This window comes from Lonchura striata, chromosome Z (genome assembly GCF_050655825.1).
Source record: "Lonchura striata isolate lonStrDom1 chromosome Z, ASM5065582v1, whole genome shotgun sequence".
NCBI lineage: Eukaryota > Metazoa > Chordata > Aves > Passeriformes > Estrildidae > Lonchura > Lonchura striata.
The window spans coordinates 70,623,877-70,642,550 of record NC_140740.1 but is presented as its reverse complement, the minus strand read 5'-3'; the positions used below and the strand labels follow the sequence as shown (position 1 = coordinate 70,642,550).

General features: G+C 37.3%; 1 protein-coding gene across 2 annotated transcripts in view; it reads left to right on the top strand.

Moving 5' to 3' along the window:
• The window catches only part of SLC1A1 (solute carrier family 1 member 1), a 48,209-nt gene that overhangs the window by 9,504 nt on the left and 20,031 nt on the right, over positions 1 to 18,674 (top strand). For both annotated transcript variants that reach the window (XM_077790037.2, XM_021531720.4), the window contains exon 2: positions 4,677 to 4,817. In XM_077790037.2, coding sequence (XP_077646163.1) covers positions 4,677 to 4,817 — 141 coding nt within the window. The remainder of the gene's footprint in view (positions 1 to 4,676; positions 4,818 to 18,674) is intronic.

Here is an 18,674-nt window from a genome sequence, read left to right as displayed (position 1 = left end):
TTATGAAGAGCTCAATCACTTAGTTAATAGCACAATAGATATTGCTACAGTACAATTAAATAATACCAGGTTTGAACAATGTGACTTTTTTCCTTATTTCAGTGCTGTGTCAAAGCAAAATTCCTATAATTCCCACTCTATCAGCATTAGCCAAGGTCACTAACTCTGCTTCAGTGAGGAGTTTCCATATTATGAAATTTTAAGAAAACAGGAAAAATATATACCACAGGTTTGTTGTTTTTTTTTCAGAGCACTACATGTGCTACAGAACAGGTCATTTTACAAAACAGATTATTAGTTCTACAAAAATGTATGCTGGATTCCTTTTCTCATTGCCTTTATGGTTCATTCCTAAGGATCATTCAATAATAAAGTCAGTGGGAGGTGAAGGTGATATGCTGTTTCTTCAGTGTCATGCACACTGATGGAGAACTCCCTGTCAATTGAAACTGTACATTCCAAACCGTGTTCTCATCCATTAACATAAATAACATGAGGGAGTCCCTCCTGTTATAGAACTTTTTTTTTCTGTTTTATATTCTCTTTCAGTGAGAAACAGAAGCAAGCATGTCTATATGTGGACTTTGGTTATCTGTTTCTAAGTTGTGAGTTGTTCTGCCTGTGAAGGTAAAGAAAGTACAGGGTCATTCTATCATACCATATTCTTATTAGGGATGTAATCAGGTTCTGAAGAGCAACTAACCCACAATAATAATGACGTAAAGCAAATAAGTACAGTAATGTCATGCTGCATATCCTGAACAGATTCAGATACTCAGGGTTTCTGAGTCTTCAAATTCAAGATTTTGTTGACCTCACAAAAAAGGCTTCAGGGATTAACTATCACTTCCTGAAAATTTGTAAATGGTCTCCATGATGGGTTGCTTGGTGGGGCTTCTGAATGGCCAGCACCTTTTTACAAGTTTACAATAGCTTTAGGACAATCTGTGACTCACACCATGTGTGCTAGTATAACTGATCCTGGAGATTGTGCCACTGTTTTGAACAGAGTGTGTGTAGGTTTTTAGTCATTTCCAAATCTGTGTCATAAGCCGCAGCAAGGTACTTGAAGAAAAATGTTGTAGCCCTATAATCATTCCCATACAAAGTATTTACCCTTTTAGATAACATTTCAGAAAGAATAGCAATATGCAAAGAAACACTCCAGATGTAGATCAGATTGCAATAAATTACTGGTCAGCAGATATCCAGATGTCACAGAAGTTCTTTTGCAGGTAGACAGAAACCTCAACATAATGGTCTCCCAAGACACATTTTACCTAATTTCTGTGGTGGACTCACTGAACATATAAACACAGGCAAGACTGGTTCTGCTACCTTATTACACACAGCCATCGTCTCCTAGGTCCTGTAAAGCCTCAGGCTTGGCAGATAGAAAGAATCTAGTGCTACATATAGTGGAGCGAGTTTGCAGGTGCTAGGTAACCCCTTGCAGCACTTTCTGCTGCCCTTTTTCTGGGTAACACAATGAAAAATAGCTCATCCTATGGAGAAGAAACATGCATTCCCTCTAGCTTTTTAAGCTGGACTCCCTGAAAGTTGGGTGCCAATGGATTTCACTTGTTGTGCTTATTATTATATTCAGTGATTTTCTTCTCCTCTATTTCTCTTGTTCTTCTCATCCTCACTCCTCACTTGCTTCATTTATATTTACACCCTTTCTTTGAAGAATTTTCTGTCTGTTACCAAGCTTATAAAAAGCCTTACGTGCTACCTGGGAGAATAGTAGCAAAGAGTTAGGGCATGTGTTGTTTCATTTGGGTTCAGACAGGAGAATTGTCCTGTGGCCTTCATTGTGCATCACAATCTCAGGGATCCAGATGGCACCTTTCACTTGCTTTCTTGGTGGCTGGGAGAGGAAACATAGACACCATGCTATACAGCATGTGCTGTACTATGCACAGTTATATCTTCCTTAAAAATTTAAATTAAAGATATGGGATTGCACCATTTATTCCACCACCATTCTTCAAATCTGCCCAATATTGCAGAAATCTGGAGCTTAAGGAGAATGTATCGAGTTGCAAGTAAAGGATTGCTCTTGTGCTAAAAATCATAACCTAACCTAGCCATGTGAACAAGAAGGAAAAGAAAAGAGAAGAGATAGAAAAGAAATAAAACGAATTTATCATGGATGAGAAGAAAGGTGGAGTGGTTGAAACAAAAAAGATGAAGGGAGCAAGTAGGAAAGGTGATGTTTCGCTCTTCAAAAAGTAGAAGCAATTTATTCCATAAATTTAAAAAAATTAAAATTAAAATTAAAAATAAAAAAGAAGGAATCCTAATATATAGAAGCAGCTTTGAAGACTATAATGTGTTTTAAGGTTGTTAAAAGTAATTGTTGATTTTAATTTCAGAAATAATGGAATTATCAGTTGTATTCATCTAGAGAAATTGAGATTTTTATAACATTTTTTGTCTCTACTTAGGGCTACTGTAGTCAATGTGATGTTAAAAGCAGTGGTTACCATGTGAAATGTATTTTTGCTAAACTACACTTCTTTTTGTGTGTTATAGTTCCCAGAAGAAATTTCCAAGTTAAACTTGGCTATTGAGATGAGGATCAAAAAGTTCTATATCTGTCTGTTTCCTGTACAACAGCATGATTATTCTGCTAAATTTCTAATCTTCTCTTGTTACTGTTACAAAATAAAATTTCTAATATTCCCATGATATATTCAAGCAGTATATGCTAGATGCTAACTGCAGTTAAAAGGTAGCTGCATTTTACTGTAGTTTGGCATACTGCACAAGTTAATATGGGTATAAGTGCTCTGTCCTGTAAAGAAATTACATGAGTAAGAAATTGAGAGCAATAATGTAATTTCAAGAGATTGCTGAAACTCTGTTCTCAGCTATTGTCATTAGATAAATAATATCCTTAACAAAAAAAATCAAATACAACAGGTGTAAGTGTATATAGATGGAAAATATTAAGGAAACCCTTCTATAATTTTGAGAGCATGTGGGAAGTTTTTGTAGTGAAATCTAAAGAAGTGGGGGAAAAAAACCCTCAAGAACTAAAGCAAGGGTGAATATTTCTACCTGCTAGCAATCCTGTTGAATATACAATGATCAGAATTCCATCTGGTCAAATATGGCAGTCATCATATAGAATGAAAGGCAGATGGTTAGAACATGTCCTAGTCATACCTGCTGAAAGTAAAGTGGCATTACATAATTTGCCATAAACATGCAATTCAGTCTTGCTACAATTTAAGCAAATGTCTACCTTAAGTTGTGTGAATTGTCTGAAGACATAGAAATTACCTGTATGGTTAGATTCAGCTATTTACTCTAGTGTTTTCAGGATCAAAGCCTTAGCAACTAATTTCAATTCATGTGACCATTTTACAAATGGAATTTTATCTTGCTTGGGCTTATCTAAAAGTGCAGAGTAAATATTTTTCAACCCATCTAATTCAGTTCCTAGATTAGAAATAGATATCATTGTGTCTTATCATTCTTTAATCAAGGTTATTTGCATAATATTGCAAATATCTTCAAGACTGTTAAGATTCTAGATTGCTCCAAGGAATTCAAACTGTCCATATTCACCAGCAGAGATTACAGATCAGAAATCTTAGTCATTGACTAGAGCAGCTCATTTTCTTGGAAGGTTACCTGGTTCATTTTCCATCTCTATTAACAGGAGCATAATCTGCTTGGTTTTTAATCTGCTCTGATGTTCATTTAGCTTGATTTTGATGATGAACAGTTCTGACTTGTTCTTTCATTTGATCCAGTTAGAAACATCTCTTGAGCTCCGTTCATTCAGGACTGAAGTATTACAAAGCTTCTCTGTGAAACAACAGTTCTAGTGCTTTTCAGACACTGATCAAGACATTTCCTGTCACAGTAATTTTAATTTGAAAATCATATTGGCATGGAAAATAAAGGTATTGCCTGTCAAACTGAAGAATTTTGTATTTTGGCCCATGATTTTTTTTCATTCAGTAGAACTCTTATTTGTGATTTGTCTCAGATGTGGGAACTATCTGATAATTCATATAATCCAAAGATAAGAGGATGTATAAAGGTTCCTTGCACCATGGCTCAATGGCTGATTGAATTTATAGTCTGGTATTTGTAGGCCAGTTGTGCTATGAAATTAGTGTGAAATGAGCAGAGTGAATTTTTGTTATTCTGTTTCCTGGAAGTTATTAAATTAATTTAGTGATTACAGTCACACTCTTTCCAAATTATGTAGAGCAGCAATTACTGAAAGTGTTGCTGCTGGGTAGGCTTATTTTCACCAATAGAAATTATCTGAAGTATTTATGTCACCATCTCTCTTTAGTGTCTGGTAGTGTTTATGTAGTCTATTGATTTTTTTAATGCTAGTTATGGGTCTTCTAGAACTAGTGAAGGTGGGTAAAAGTCAGTACTGGACTGGACTGATAATCAGAGCACCTAATCAGATTTTTCCAAAGACATACCTAAAGACATCCTGTTTCAGAATTATGTGTTATTACTTTGCTTATCATTAGAAAAGGAAATACATTATTTTATCTGATTTGCATTGGAAGTTGTACCATAGTTGTGAAAATATGTTTATTTCTTGCTCTTTTTGTTCTGATATTTTTTCTCTTTGTCTCACATGTCTCTATTGTAAACTACATCTAATTTGTCTAACATTTTTATGTCCTTTTTAGGTATTGGGATTGGCGTGCTGGTACGAGAATATGGCAATCTGTCTAATTTGGATAAGGTCTACTTTGCATTTCCTGGGGAATTGCTGATGAGAATGCTCAAACTCATCATTCTGCCATTAATCATATCAAGTATGATCACAGGTATGACTGAAAATGTACTCTTAGCTTGATGGACTACCATTGTGGAAATAACCCCTAATAACTTGGTGGAACTCTATACCAAGAAATAGAGATTTCATACCTTTCTATTAAATTCTTTCTTTATTAATAAGAATGAGAAAGGATTTGGAAAGATTAGCATTATTATCTATAACATTATATTGAGCTGTGAGCTAATAACTTTGCAAACCTATAGATTCTTGTATCTCTCTCTCCCTGTTTTCAGAAGTGGGTTAAACAGTTGCACATTGCAAGCCCAAAGCTGCAACTCCATATTCTAAGATAGAGTTAACTATTACAGTCTCATGATGCCATTTCACAAGCAAGGGAGAGCTGATCTCATAGCCTACTGTCACAAAAAGAGGACTTTCATTACCTATACTTCCTTGGTCTCAGCAAACTTCCCTGAGGTACTTTGCATGAGCTCTAGCATTCACTGAATCCTTCTACAAGTCCACTTCCCCAAAACTGAAAGTTCCTTTGAACCAAGTGAGTGCTTGGGAGACTGTGTGACCAGGAAGTGAAGAGAGAAGAGGGAAGTCAAAGCTTCCATCTTCTGGGAAAAGCAAACAAGCTGTTGGCTGGATCCCTGCCCTGAATGCTAGAATTTGCTAACAGTTCATCCACAGAGAAAACTTTGGAAAGATTTGGTGGAGAAAGCACAAAGCAAGGATACAGAACTGAATGTCAAACAGCCTTTCTTTAGAAATAACTTTTTTCAAAAAAGGGAAAGCCAAGTAAACTTGTCTTTATTCTTTAAGTCTTTGCTGAGGGTGCAAGGATTGTGACTATTTTCTTTCAGCTTCTTGCAGTGAATCAAGACACATTGGTCCCTTTTCATCTCCACAAAACCTCTGTTTTGAGAACATATTCATGTCCAGATATTCATATCTTGTAGTGTAGGGTGAGAGGAATCCAGTGTTAGAATTTAAATGGATAATGTCAAGAGCTGCAAGATCCAGAATGGAAAGCTGACAAAGGCAGAGTGAGAAATGATGCCACAAATAGCCAAGGGTTATGTCCAAAGGAATGAACGGAGGTTAAAACAATTGTTAGTGTGTAACTGTGAGGAGAACCTTAGTCTGTATTCAGCCATCCAGGAAAAGCTGCCAAGATAAGACAAAGACATTTCTTTTTTTGAGCAAGCTTTTATTTGTGAGTGAAGTTGGGCTTCTGTCTTCAGAAATAGAATAATAATGAAATTAATTGTTTTTTAAATCTATCTGTCCAGCACTTAAAAGGGAAACAAGAATCATCCTGTTAAAAATTACTGTGCTTACTTGATAGATAATGTTCTAGTGTGAGTGAACTGCACTTGTAACTACTAACACAAGCTTGTATTTTACAGATTGCAGATTACAGTCAAATACAGAAATGACTGTATGATTGGATGTGCCACGTTCAGAATCAGAGCATCTCATAGTGAGAACAAGATGCTCTGATTCTGACCTTGGCACATCCAATTTCCTTAGCAAGTAAGGGCATATTTTTTGTACACTTCTATATTAGAATTTTAGGCAAGGGAAAGGAAACAAAATACATAAAAACAGAAGCTACTTTGATAGGGTATGTAGGGCTTTGCAAATGAACCACAAATGTCTGTACATGATGATTTTCACTTTTCACCCATATCTGTCCTCAGGATGTTGATGAGATATTGCCTCTTTTAAAATAGGTATGTTAACTTTCCAGTGCACAGAAATGCATGTTTGAATTGAACAAGTAAACCTGTGAATGATTATGAAGCATACTCGTAATTTTTCTTCTTTTACACAGTCATATAGAATTATTGAGGTTGGAAGGGAACCCCTGAAACAGTCTAATCCAATGCCCATTCAGGGTGTAATGGTTTGATACTGACTAAACACCAGACAGCCACAAGAGTTGTTCACTCACCATCTTCTATTATAATTGGGCACAGGAGAAGGGGGGAGAAAATTAACGAAGGGCTCATGAGTTGAGATAAGGACTCATGAGTTGAGAGAGAACAATGCTCTAAGGGCAAGCAAGGTTCAAATTTAAAGGTATGAGATAAATTTATTATTAACAAAGTCAGAGGAGGATAATGAAAAGTAAAATAAACCTTTAAAACACCTTTTCCCCTACCAGCCCCTCCCAGATGGCAGCAGCCACGGCTCATCGCCACCACTGGAGAAAACTGTGCACATGCTACTTTGCTTTTCTTCTTAAATATGTTATCACCAACCTCTCTAATTGTGCTGGCAGCATGTCCATCTTCAGAGCCATCAGAGTTTGCCTCTTTTGGGCATGGTGGAAGCTTCTAGGTACTTCTCACAGAAACCATTCCTGTGGCCCTCCCCTGTTATCTAAAAATCCAGGCTATGTCAAATCAACACACAGGGTTAGCTAAAGCAGTGTCTTCATGTTCAGATTAAATTTCATGGGTTTTTTAATTTTTGACTATTGTCTCAAGTCTTGTTTCTGGGCACCACTGCTGAGAGCCTAGCTCTATACTCATTCCTACCCATCAGCAGTTTATACACACGACTAAGGTCATTCTGAGCATTCTCCTCTCCAGACGGAACAGTCCCTGCTGTCCTAGCTGTCCTCATGTGAGAGATGCTCCAAAACCTTCATCACAGTTTTGGCCCTTTGCTGGACATAGTGCAGTAAGTCCATCCCTTTCTTCTACTGGGGAGCCCAGAACTAGACTTTGTACTCCAGGTGTGGCCTCACAGGTGTTGTGTTTAGAGAGATCACCTCCCCCTGCATGCTGACAGTGCTTGTCATAGTGTTGCCCAGGAGTCTATTTGCCACTTTTGCTGAGATATCTGTCTCATGGTCAGTTTGTTGTCTGCCAGGACTCCCACACTCTTCTCTGCAAAGCTGTTCCAGCCAGTCAGCCTCCAGCATGCACTGGTTCACTGCAATATGTTCACTGCCCAAATGTAGAGCTCTGCATTTTTTCTTGTTGAACTCCACATGATTTCTCTCAGAAAAATTCTCAAGCTCATGCAGGTACCTTTGAGTGACCATATAATCATCTCATACATCAGCCACCCCTCCCAATTTTGTCTTGGTGATTCATGCACAAAACTGTTACCTGTAACCAAAATCTAGTATTTTGACATGACATAAACTTACAAAAGGCATCAAAACTTCCTAGATGCCTTTGGACTCAGCATCACAGTCTGGTTAGAGTTATGTACCAAATGAGTAATTGTAATTGTCGCTGGTGCACACACTTAACCTTCAGCAAAGGCACAATAACATGACAATATTTAGCTCTCATGGTGAGCTAATTTCATCTCCTTAACTTGATAACTAAGAATACATTCATTCTGGACCAGCTGAAGTGTTGTTGCTACTTGAACTGCAGTAACTTTGAATATTTTGTGGCCCCAAGCATCTACCACTGAGGATGTGAACACATACACAGGTCCAACAGCTGTGATCATCAGATACAGGCCCTATAGAGGTCTGTGTAATACAGGCATTCCAAGGAGGTGGACATCCTCAAAACATGTCTGGTCCCACCAAAGACAGCCAGCCAGCATGCAGATTGTGGTGCTTTCCTTGCATATTCTAAATTTAATCAAGAATTATGAAGCTTCTTTGGAGAAAAATGCTTTTGGGTCTCATTCTATAAAAGGTACTACCAAAGGCAGATATATGTGGCCTTGCCACTAACAATAAGGCAAACAGTGAGCTGTCTTGATTACAAACATAGCTGAAGACAAATCCTGGATCTTCCATAAATTTTTCATTCCCCTCTTTGTTTGCTTCTTTACAGTAATTTTTGAAAGTGTAAATTTGCTTTTGATCTGAAAATTCAGAATTTTGAAGAGGTCATGTGATCTTACTTGACTTTAGTAAGGTTTTTGACACTATCGCATAACATCCCCACAGAACAACTGATAAAATACAGGTTAGAGAATTGCACAGTGAGGCAAATTGAAACCTGTCTGAATGGGCAGACCCGAAGGCTGCAATCACCAGACAAGTCTGGTTGGAGACAAGTCAGTAGTGATGTACCCCAGGATTCAATACTGGGGCCAATCCTGTTTAACATTTTATCAATAACAGAAGCTGAGTGCTTCTTCAGCAGATTCACGGGCTTGTTCAGGATGCAGAAGAGAAGGTTACAGGGAGACTTTGTTCCAGCTTTCCAACACTTGATGTAACCTACAAAAGAGCTGGAGGGGGTTTTTTACATCTAGGGTATCTAGTGCTGAGACAAAGGGCAATGGTTTTAAACTGAAAACAAGCAGGTTTAGATTAGATAGTGAAAAGAAATTCTTTACTCTGAGATTTGTGAGGCATGGAACAGGTTAACCCATGAAGTTGTGTTTGCCCCATCCCCAGAATTCTCCAAAGTCATGTTGGATGGAGCTCTGAGCAACCCGCCTAGTGAAAGTTGTCCCTGCCCTTGGCAGATGTGTTGGAACTAAAGGATCTTTAAGGTCCGTTCCAACTCTAACAGTTCTATGATTCTATGATACAAAATATGTCACCAAGACATTTTTGAAAATGCAGTCTGTGTTTTTATTTTTTAGGATGATAATGTTTTAAAAGGTAATGTCACATCCTGAAAAGAATCAGCTTATGCTTTAGAGATGGGAAACTGTGCACAAACGCATGTCCCATGACCAGATCCCAATCTGTTTGTGCATAATGATGTAAAACAAGCCACTGCAAAAAGAGTGGAGGTTGGAATCACGCCTTGAGATTTCAGGATTTTCTGCAAAATTTGAAGTATTATTAATTTTAATTTGTTGGAATAAATTCCATCTTAGTGAAAAAACTCTCACTGATTTCCTCAGGTAAATCAGGAGCATGCTTCTTCCTTCTCCTTGGAGCTTTAATTAGAGCAGAAAAACCCTTATCTCTATTTTCAGATTCAAAAGGCAAAATTCTCCCTCTGGAGAGATGGAGGGCTCTGTAAAATGTGGTTTTCATTCACAAACTCAGCGCCTCTGAGTGTAAGAGATGAAAAGCATTGTTTATGTACTTATTTAGCGTACAGGTTGCAATTTGTGGAAACAGCAGGAAATGTTTGCAAATCTGTTTTCTGTCAGGAAGTAGAACTTAGGTTGTCTGCTTCCCATCTCTTTTCAATCAGTCCTTCCCAGATGGTGTTATATCATGCAGCCTGCCACATTGATTTTCAAATTGTAAACCTCAGATCTTGATGTGGAGGTCTTTCTTCAGGGCTAGAATGTGTTCTGTCAAAAAATTCGCATCATGATGTGATAAATGACCTTTTCTTTGATGATGATTCCAGAGTTACCCATAAAATGCCAGAAATTTTATCTCTGTGTTAAAAGATGTGACACATTGCAAAGCAGGTCCATGTCTCAGATCTCAATATTAATGACATGATTTTATCAGCTGTTCAAGATCTGTTTCAAGTTCTGCAAGAATCTGTGCCCCATTTCTTATCTTTCCTCCCTGACAAAATATTAATAAAGCTTTTTCTTATGTTTCTGACCTCCCCTGCAATTTCAGCCTTCACAGACAACTTCAAAGAGACTAGAACAGATGCATGGGAGTTTCCTGCATTGTGAATTTTTGCAGGCTCAGCTATGGGGAGCACTAAAGTTTCTTAAAGCCATTGATGAGGCATTTGCAGGTACACATAGCATACTTCAGGAACAATGGAAAAAAAAGACAGATCAATTACTTCTCTCAGGGCAGCTGTATGTGAGCTATAAATACAATGTCGCCTGAGCTGCGGGCCTGGCAAAATTATAAAGCTTCCATGGCTATAGAAATAAACACTTAATTTACTCCAGGGCCTGCTTTGACTACTGGTCCACTGCAGTCTGAAGCATCATGCCAGTTCCATTTTTCCCAATGCCAAATAAACACTCTTACAATGATTCCACCACAAATCTGCCTCAGCAGTTTCTATTTCTACAAGTCCAAGAAGTGCAGCTATTGGGAGATGCTCCATTACTTACATCCTTGGGCATCCTTAACAGGCCCTATGCATCACCAGCACAGTTCTTGGGAAATTACTGATCTAGCTTAACGTATTTACAGATTATCTTCTGAAATACCTGCATGTTCTTTCTATGCTTTGCTGTTTCTTAAGACAGAAGAGCTTCCAAGAAAATCAGATCCATTTTATAGTGTTAGTAAATTAGTTAACTAGGCTCAGACAGAAGACTCACCTCTTCCCTCTGTATTATTAATTGTGTGAAGGTCAGAATACATTACAGTACTGTTAATGAGTTCTGCCTTCAGCTGTACTGAAGGATATTGGAAGTTCTGTCCCTGCTGCCCATGTGCAGTCATTGAAGCAAGCAGGATAGTAGAGTTGTAGGTTATTAATGGACAAGACTTTGTGCCCTCTTCTTCAGATTGCTTCTATCACAGTCATTTACTCCTTTTCTATCAATATTAGTTGACCTTATACAACTGAGACAGCCGCTACATTATTTAAAGTTTTAAATTAAAGTAATAAAACTTTGAAGTGCACTTGCAGCTCATGGAGCACGATTGCCACCAGCTCTCAAGGGCAAACAGCTCCAACAGAATAGCCATTCTGTGGCACCAGCTGCCACTGCCTCTTATCCTAGCCATATCACTATGGGCACTGGTGGTGGCACCACTGTGGATGGGTCTAAAGTCAGTTGATGTTTTCTGCTGTTCTCTTGTGGAGTTCAGGACATACACAACTGTTCCACTAGATAAACCAGATTTTGTTCACCTTTTTCACTCAATTTCCCTGTGAGTAGATATCACAATCTATTAAAAACGGAGTGTCATGTTAAAGGGCTTTTTTAATAGCTTGGAAGTTAAATCTTGTCCACCTATACATTTTGCCACCAATAATTCTGAGGGAATTCAAGTACTTTCAATGCTACAGTTTTCTGTATACACTCCATACATGTATCACCAGCAACAGTGTAGGGGCTATATTTCTGCTGCATCCTTGAACTGGATCTGATTTCTGTAATGAATCTTGTTAGCCTGTCCATCTTGGCAGATAGACGTGTCATCTTCTTTCCTTTCAAGTTCTTATATTCCAATCAAGGAACATCATCTCTCCTGAACAAGCATTAACTTCAGATTATATAACCTCTAAGAGCTTTCTAGAGAAAAAATTACAATGTTCCTAGAAGTGATGAATAGAAGGCAGTATTAATACCCCACTTCTCTTCATGTCTCCAAAAAGCTCTGTAGGGAAAGATCATAATACAATGATTGTGCCAACTGCCAAGAAGACAGCACAACAGTCCATTAGCAAACTGATATCCAGGGTCAGAAATCCCCTCTGTTTTATAATAATTTTAACCCTTTCATTGCTATAAACTGTTCATCTCCCTTTCCACCCTATCTGGCATTTAGGAAGGTTCATTACAATTACTTTTTCAACTCCATTCTAAATGATCCAAGACATCTCTCAGCATTTGGACTGTTGTAACTATTGTTACATTCCACATTTTAGTCTCTTTGTTGAGGTTTTTCCAAATATTTTTTTTCAATGCCTCTCCAAAGTTAAGAGACCAATATTTGACATTTAATCCAAGTCTCATTAGATCATGTGATTAGAAATCGAGAATTTTCTGACTTGAATTTTTTGGTGATATTTAAATAGCACAAATAGATGCTTAGGCATTACCTACAAGTACCTATCTCTCTTTCCCACTCTTTCCCTCACACTGCCCCCCTGTTATGTGCTACTTTTTCATTTTATTTTTAAGACATTATTTTGTTATGCTGACACAACATACTAGGAATAGCAATCGCATGTCCCAAAGAAGAGCAATTAATGACATTTCTCTCAAGTCAATTGAAAAGGTAATTGCTACAAGCTGTCATAGAAATCCTTTTCCTTTACAATGAGTAACAATGGCATTTGAATAGACAGGATAACTGCTGTTACAGAAGTATTGACAGAATAGGAATGGAAGACTTCTAGTAAAAACAGTTAAGACAGTAGATCATGAAAAATCTCATTTGAGAAACTGCATATTACTGTGTGTTTAGAGTTTTCCTTTGCCATAGCTTTTTCATTACCTGATCTTCTCAGCCAACTGACTTGGAACTGTCCTCCTAATGTGGCTTAGCTAAAGAGGTCATTCAGTTAGATGGGGAAAGACTAGTTGCAAAAGATTTTTCTAAGCCTCAAGATACAGTAAACATGAGGAAAAAAATACAATTATGAGATGCATATCAAGTGAAAGATGTTTGAGAATGATCTACCAGCAATAGTAATCTGAGTCCTTTGTCTCAGATGAGCAGTGGACGGTACATCATGCTGTCTGAATTCCTGCATGTGGGTGGTATTTCACTAGACAGTTGTGAATTACTTACTCGGTCCTGATAGTCTTGTACATACACAAGTAACATGGTATTGCATTTCCCAGAGAGTTCCACAAAGCACCAGGGAAAAAAAGGAAAAGATTCACCATTCAGTTTTTGAAAGAAGCAACAGAAATTGCTGTTGAACTAGTTTGGAAACTGAAATTTCAGGGAGAATATGAAGAAAATTACCTTTCAGGTGATTATTGACAGTCAATAATTGTACTACAGCATCATGCAAATAAAAGGGCAAAATGGGAAAGAAAGAGCGCAGAGTCTGAAATGGGAAGAGGGAAAAATCATTGATGACTCAAAAATGTATTCAGTAAAGGATAGGCTTTGAATTCACCACTGTGATTCCCTTCACTGCACTTATTTTCTGGATTGTATACAGAAAGATTTCCCCTTCAATAAGTGAGCATAGTGCAAGGACAAAAGGAAATACTGTGCCAAGAACAAAAGGACAGAGGACAACTGGCTTTGGAATCCATTCTTTTCAGAAGCCCTGAGAAAAGCATTCTTCTGAATTCATGTTTGAACTGTCCCAAGTTTACAGAACAGCAGAAAGGACCTTTCCCTGGAGTGAAAAGGAAACTTTCTTGTTTGTGTCTAAAACCCAACTATTAAATAATGGCAAAATTTACATGGAAATACAATGAAATCTAGTCTTCCTTTTCTAGCAGTAGCTGATGAAAGTTGGTATAGCTCATGGAACAAGAATGCAAATTTGGATTCTCTTAGATACATAGAGGAATAAGAAAATAAGCAATAAGCTTGCTATGCACTGCTTGTGAAAGCAATAACCTTGCTCAGCACTGGAGCTCGACTTTGGTGTTCACTCCTCAGATAAAAACATGTTGGTCTTCTGGAGGTACAGGCCAAATACTGTTTTAGTATTGGTAGTGTTTCCCATTGCAAGTAGAAGATGGCAACTACAAAACTTTCATTTGCATCCAAGAAAGATTGTTCTTATGGCCTGCCTTGTGATGACCAGTGGATTAAATGAGAACTCTCAGTGCTAGTGTCAACACTGTTTTGGGTTTTTTTCCTTAGTACTTTTAAAGAATAAATATTACCTTTTTGCAACAACATAGGTCACCCCAGCAACAAAATAACATTACTTCTTTTATATAAGACATTGTGGTCCCCTTAGAAGGATTGCCTATTGAAATTCTCTATATGCATTTTAAGAGTCACCTATGGTTTTCTATTTTTTTATGTCTTATGCAACATTCTGTAAAAACTTTTTGCTGTCCTGGATGTTCACCAATCATATAATTTCTATGATGTAGTGACTGCATATTGCAGCCAGAAGAGCCAAAATGGACATGAAGAAATAAAATGTGAACACCTGGGAGAAGTTAAGAATTATTTTGTGATTTATCTAGTGACCACCAAAATTCCTCAATTAGTCAGTGAGGCTGCTGGCAGTTTGGAGCAGTTTCAGAACTGTGTTTTGCCTTTGAATCAGCATTGTGGTCATAGCTGAGAAGGTCTAAAGGCCATACAGTTCCATTCTTCAGGAACAATCTTTGTTACAATTGGGAATTAGATATCAGAACCCTGAGAGAATTGTGTACAGTTGATATGCACCATACTTGAGGTGGTTTTTGTCAGAATTTAATTAACTTCTAAAGCTGATAGAGAAATACACCATGTGGCTGTCAGTAGTGTGAACTTGGAAGGATCTTGAGCCAGACTCTTCCTTCAGGCCCTGGGTCACTTAAGGAGAACAACTGTCAGTGTTAGGAGCTGGCTAGGTGGCACTGAGAAAACTCATATCTTGATCCTCAAGTGTAGCTGTGCTGCAAAAGGAGTTAAACAGTCTAGCCTTTTATGGATTATACATAATGATCAATGTGTTGTGCAGATAAAGTGATGATCCTGTCATCTTCCACCAGTATTCAGAACTTTGAGAACAGCTAAGAAGTACTTCAAGAGATGGACTTGATTATAATGGTGAAATCTGTAGAGCAGCAATAAAAAATGACAGGGGGTCTAGGTATGATTTTTCTGTTGAACAGAGTCAACCACTGCACCAAACTGATGATTAAACCTCTCAGAATGTACTGAAAAAGAGCACCTGAAAGCGTAAATCAGTGTGTACAGTCACATGTATTCCAATCTGTAGGCTGGTATGACAAATTCTAAGGATGTAGGTGTTATACCCTAGGGAACTAAGAAGATGATAAGTCAGAAGATCCCTGTGATTGTTTCCAGTACTTCACAGAACCCTTTTTACTCCCAGATCTCACAGGACCACAGCACTGGTCTCACAAGAGCATAGTGAACAACTCTGGAATTACAGTGTTGTGCCTCAAATCAAAGCCATTTAGCCATTTGTACATACGCATTTTTACAGGCCTATAAAATGAACACATTTTATGTTCAGTGGCTACTGATAAAAAATTCTGGAACACCATGTTTCATATATAAGCTTAGTTTTGTTTAAATGAGACTATTCCCTTAAGTAATGTTATCCAGTAGTATTTCAGGGAAGTAGTTTTAAACATGTACAATTTTTAAAAATTCCTTCAGTGCAGCATTTCAATTTGGAAGGGATTTGAGGTCCTTGTACAAGAAAGAGTGGAAGGGAGAGCCCGGATTTCACTGATTATTTTGGGTTGTATTCTTTTGCAAGTGTATGTGATACAAAATAGAGAAAGCTGGGCAAAAAAAGAGAAGAGTACTAAGAGCTTCAAGCTAGAGACTGTAACATAGAAAATGTGGAAGGTGAATTGCAGAAGACTAGACAACTGATTCCAAAATTTGACTTCAGTAATTAAAACCTTAACTCAAATCTGCTAAAATCATGTGGGCAGAGAGGTAAATAGTTTAACAGATTTTAACATCAGTTGTTATCTTTCATGATGATCTCACTTAAGCTTTTTTGTATCATAGCCACAGAATTGCATTTTATGCTTCAGTGGCTGCAGCTGAATTAGAAAACATTTTATAGTAAAATTTAAGGGACTAATCAGAAATACTGCAGTTTTGAAATGCTGTGGGATGGCGGAGAATCCATCAGGCCACTTCAAACTTTATACAGTAAATTATATTACCAGTTTATCTATTCAAACATGTTTAAACTTGGGGACAGATTGAGGGAAGAAAGAACAAATACATTAGTTTTAGAAGTTTAGTGGTAATCCAAAGTAGATAAACAAACCTAATTACACTGCTTTTGTGCTCTAATTTTGAATGACACTGCAAACTTTTGTTTTGAAGCAGCATATATGCCATCTTAGTTTGAGTAATTAGTTTTCTTCTGAACTGAAATTGGTGTTGTGTAGTAGTTTAGCACTACTAACTTTGTAGTTAGTAGTGGTTTAGTGCTTTGTTCAATACATCTTCTGTTAACTCTTTCAGTTCCAAAGAAACTGTAAAGCCATGATGTATCCACAAAGGGAATCTTAATTTTCAGTAATCTTGAGAAAAAGGCTAGTAGCTATCAATTATGTTATCAATTGCTCAGTCATGACAGTAGGACATATCTGGATAGAAGTCTATTATTATGTATCATATTTTCTTATGTGTAACAAGCTAACATGAAAAAAAAAAAGGTGCTTAGCAGTATACATCACCCAGAGCAAACCTGTGTCTGTGGTACTTGTAGTGAATTCTATTTCAGTCTCTAAATGGAAGCATCATTCTGAATGCAGGTTTCAGAGTACAGCAGCTTTCAAAAAATGCAGGTTTCAGAGTACAGCAGCTTTCAAAAAATGCAAACCCCACACCTATCATCCCCAGACTATAGTTGTACTTATTCAGCCATGTCTGTCTGAATAATTGTGTGGTTTTACCAGCAAAGCAGCATTAACATGGCAGTAGAAGGACAGGCTGGATCCTAGCACAGCTTGCTCACTAACAGGATCATTACCCAGTTTAAAAAAGCAGGGGCAAAGTTTACCCTTTATTATACCTCTATAACGCTACTGAGGATAACAGTTTGCAAAGGGATTTCATTTGGACCAGAAGAATTCCTGTCACAGGAATCTCCTTTCATATTTACTGTAGGATCTTTATAACTGACTGCTCCAGGGAAATAATCTTGCTTGATTATTAGGCTCTTGACTAAGTCAACAAGACTGTCGGGGCAGGGGGGGGAGAGAGAGAAGGCTCAAGTTTTAGAATTAAATTCCATCATTTCCAAATTTTTTGAACTTTTTAATAAAAGATACGGAATGGTGGCAATACCTGTTTGCTCTTTTTTTAAAAAATTATGTGAATTCTCCCAAGTTAATTTATCAGGCACAGAAGTTTCAGCATTGGCAGCCTTTGAAAACAGGCTTGTCCACAGAAAACATTATTTAGTGTTATGGTGTGAATTGGCACAATCAGGTAACCAAGGGAACCACCAAGTGACAGCTGAAATGCAAAGAGTAGATTTATTTCATTACCAACAATGCCAGGTGGCTGAGCCACATGGAGATGGAGGCTCTGTTAGGCTTGGCTCATCCTAGCGGCCAGTAAAATAACCTTCATTCTTCCCTCTGAGTGTTGTTTGCATTTTGAATAACAATTAACAGCACTAGTAAGACATTATATGAGTACTTTAGGCACAAGTTGTCAGTGCTGTTAATATACCTTCTGAATGAGACATTAACACATGGTTAAACTGTGCTGGCTAAGATCCTTTTTGAGCTCAAAGATCAGTAAGTTGCATTTATGTCAGATCTCTTGATTTTTCTTCCTTCACTTTTGAACTATTTTTCCCTACAAAATCACACTTCTCTGAGGCTAAATATCCTCCTCATGGTTTAGCTTTTGTATACAAAGGAATCCAGACAGTCTTTCATAAACTGACTCAATAAACATACAAATATTAATGGATTACAAATGTGTAATAAAGTGATAGCAGTGAATTATTAACTAATGTTGTTATAAATAGACAAATTTTGGAGTCAAAATGCTCATTTTACCCTAGTTACTGATTTTACACATACAACTTTTAGAAATCTTTTAAACAATTAAGAAATACTTTACGAGAAGTTTCAGCTAGTATTGTTGCCAGAAGATAAGTTGACCTGAGTATAATACCTGTCTCAGCACTTTCCCTACCTTCATTAGTAAATCTGCCTTCATTGTTCTTCACAATGACATATACAGGTGGAGAAGTGTGGAGCACCCAAACTTTAGAAAATCTTTAGTCAAAAATTTAAAAACAGTAAATCTGTTAATGAAGACAAACTGACCAGAAATGTTTCTTACTTGTCTGATAAGCCTTTGAGCCACCTGGGATAAAGGCCTGAGCAACTTCCTTCACATGGCTTTTAGCTTTAAAGCCAAAATGTTACAGATCTGGAAGAAATGAATCTATGAGTTAAGTGAATAAGGAAACAAATTGTGACATACTCTTATAAACTAAAGAAGTCTAATTAATCACAGACATAGGGAATCAAGAGAGCCCAATTTTCTTTATCCTAGAGAAAAGGAGGGGAAAAAAAAAAGGGAAAACAGATTTTTGCAAAGAAGAAGCAAATATATTGGTCAGCTACAGATATTTTTCAGAAGTGCAAATGTCAATTAGCTATTTAGAAACATCTTGAAAAACAAAAAATTTTC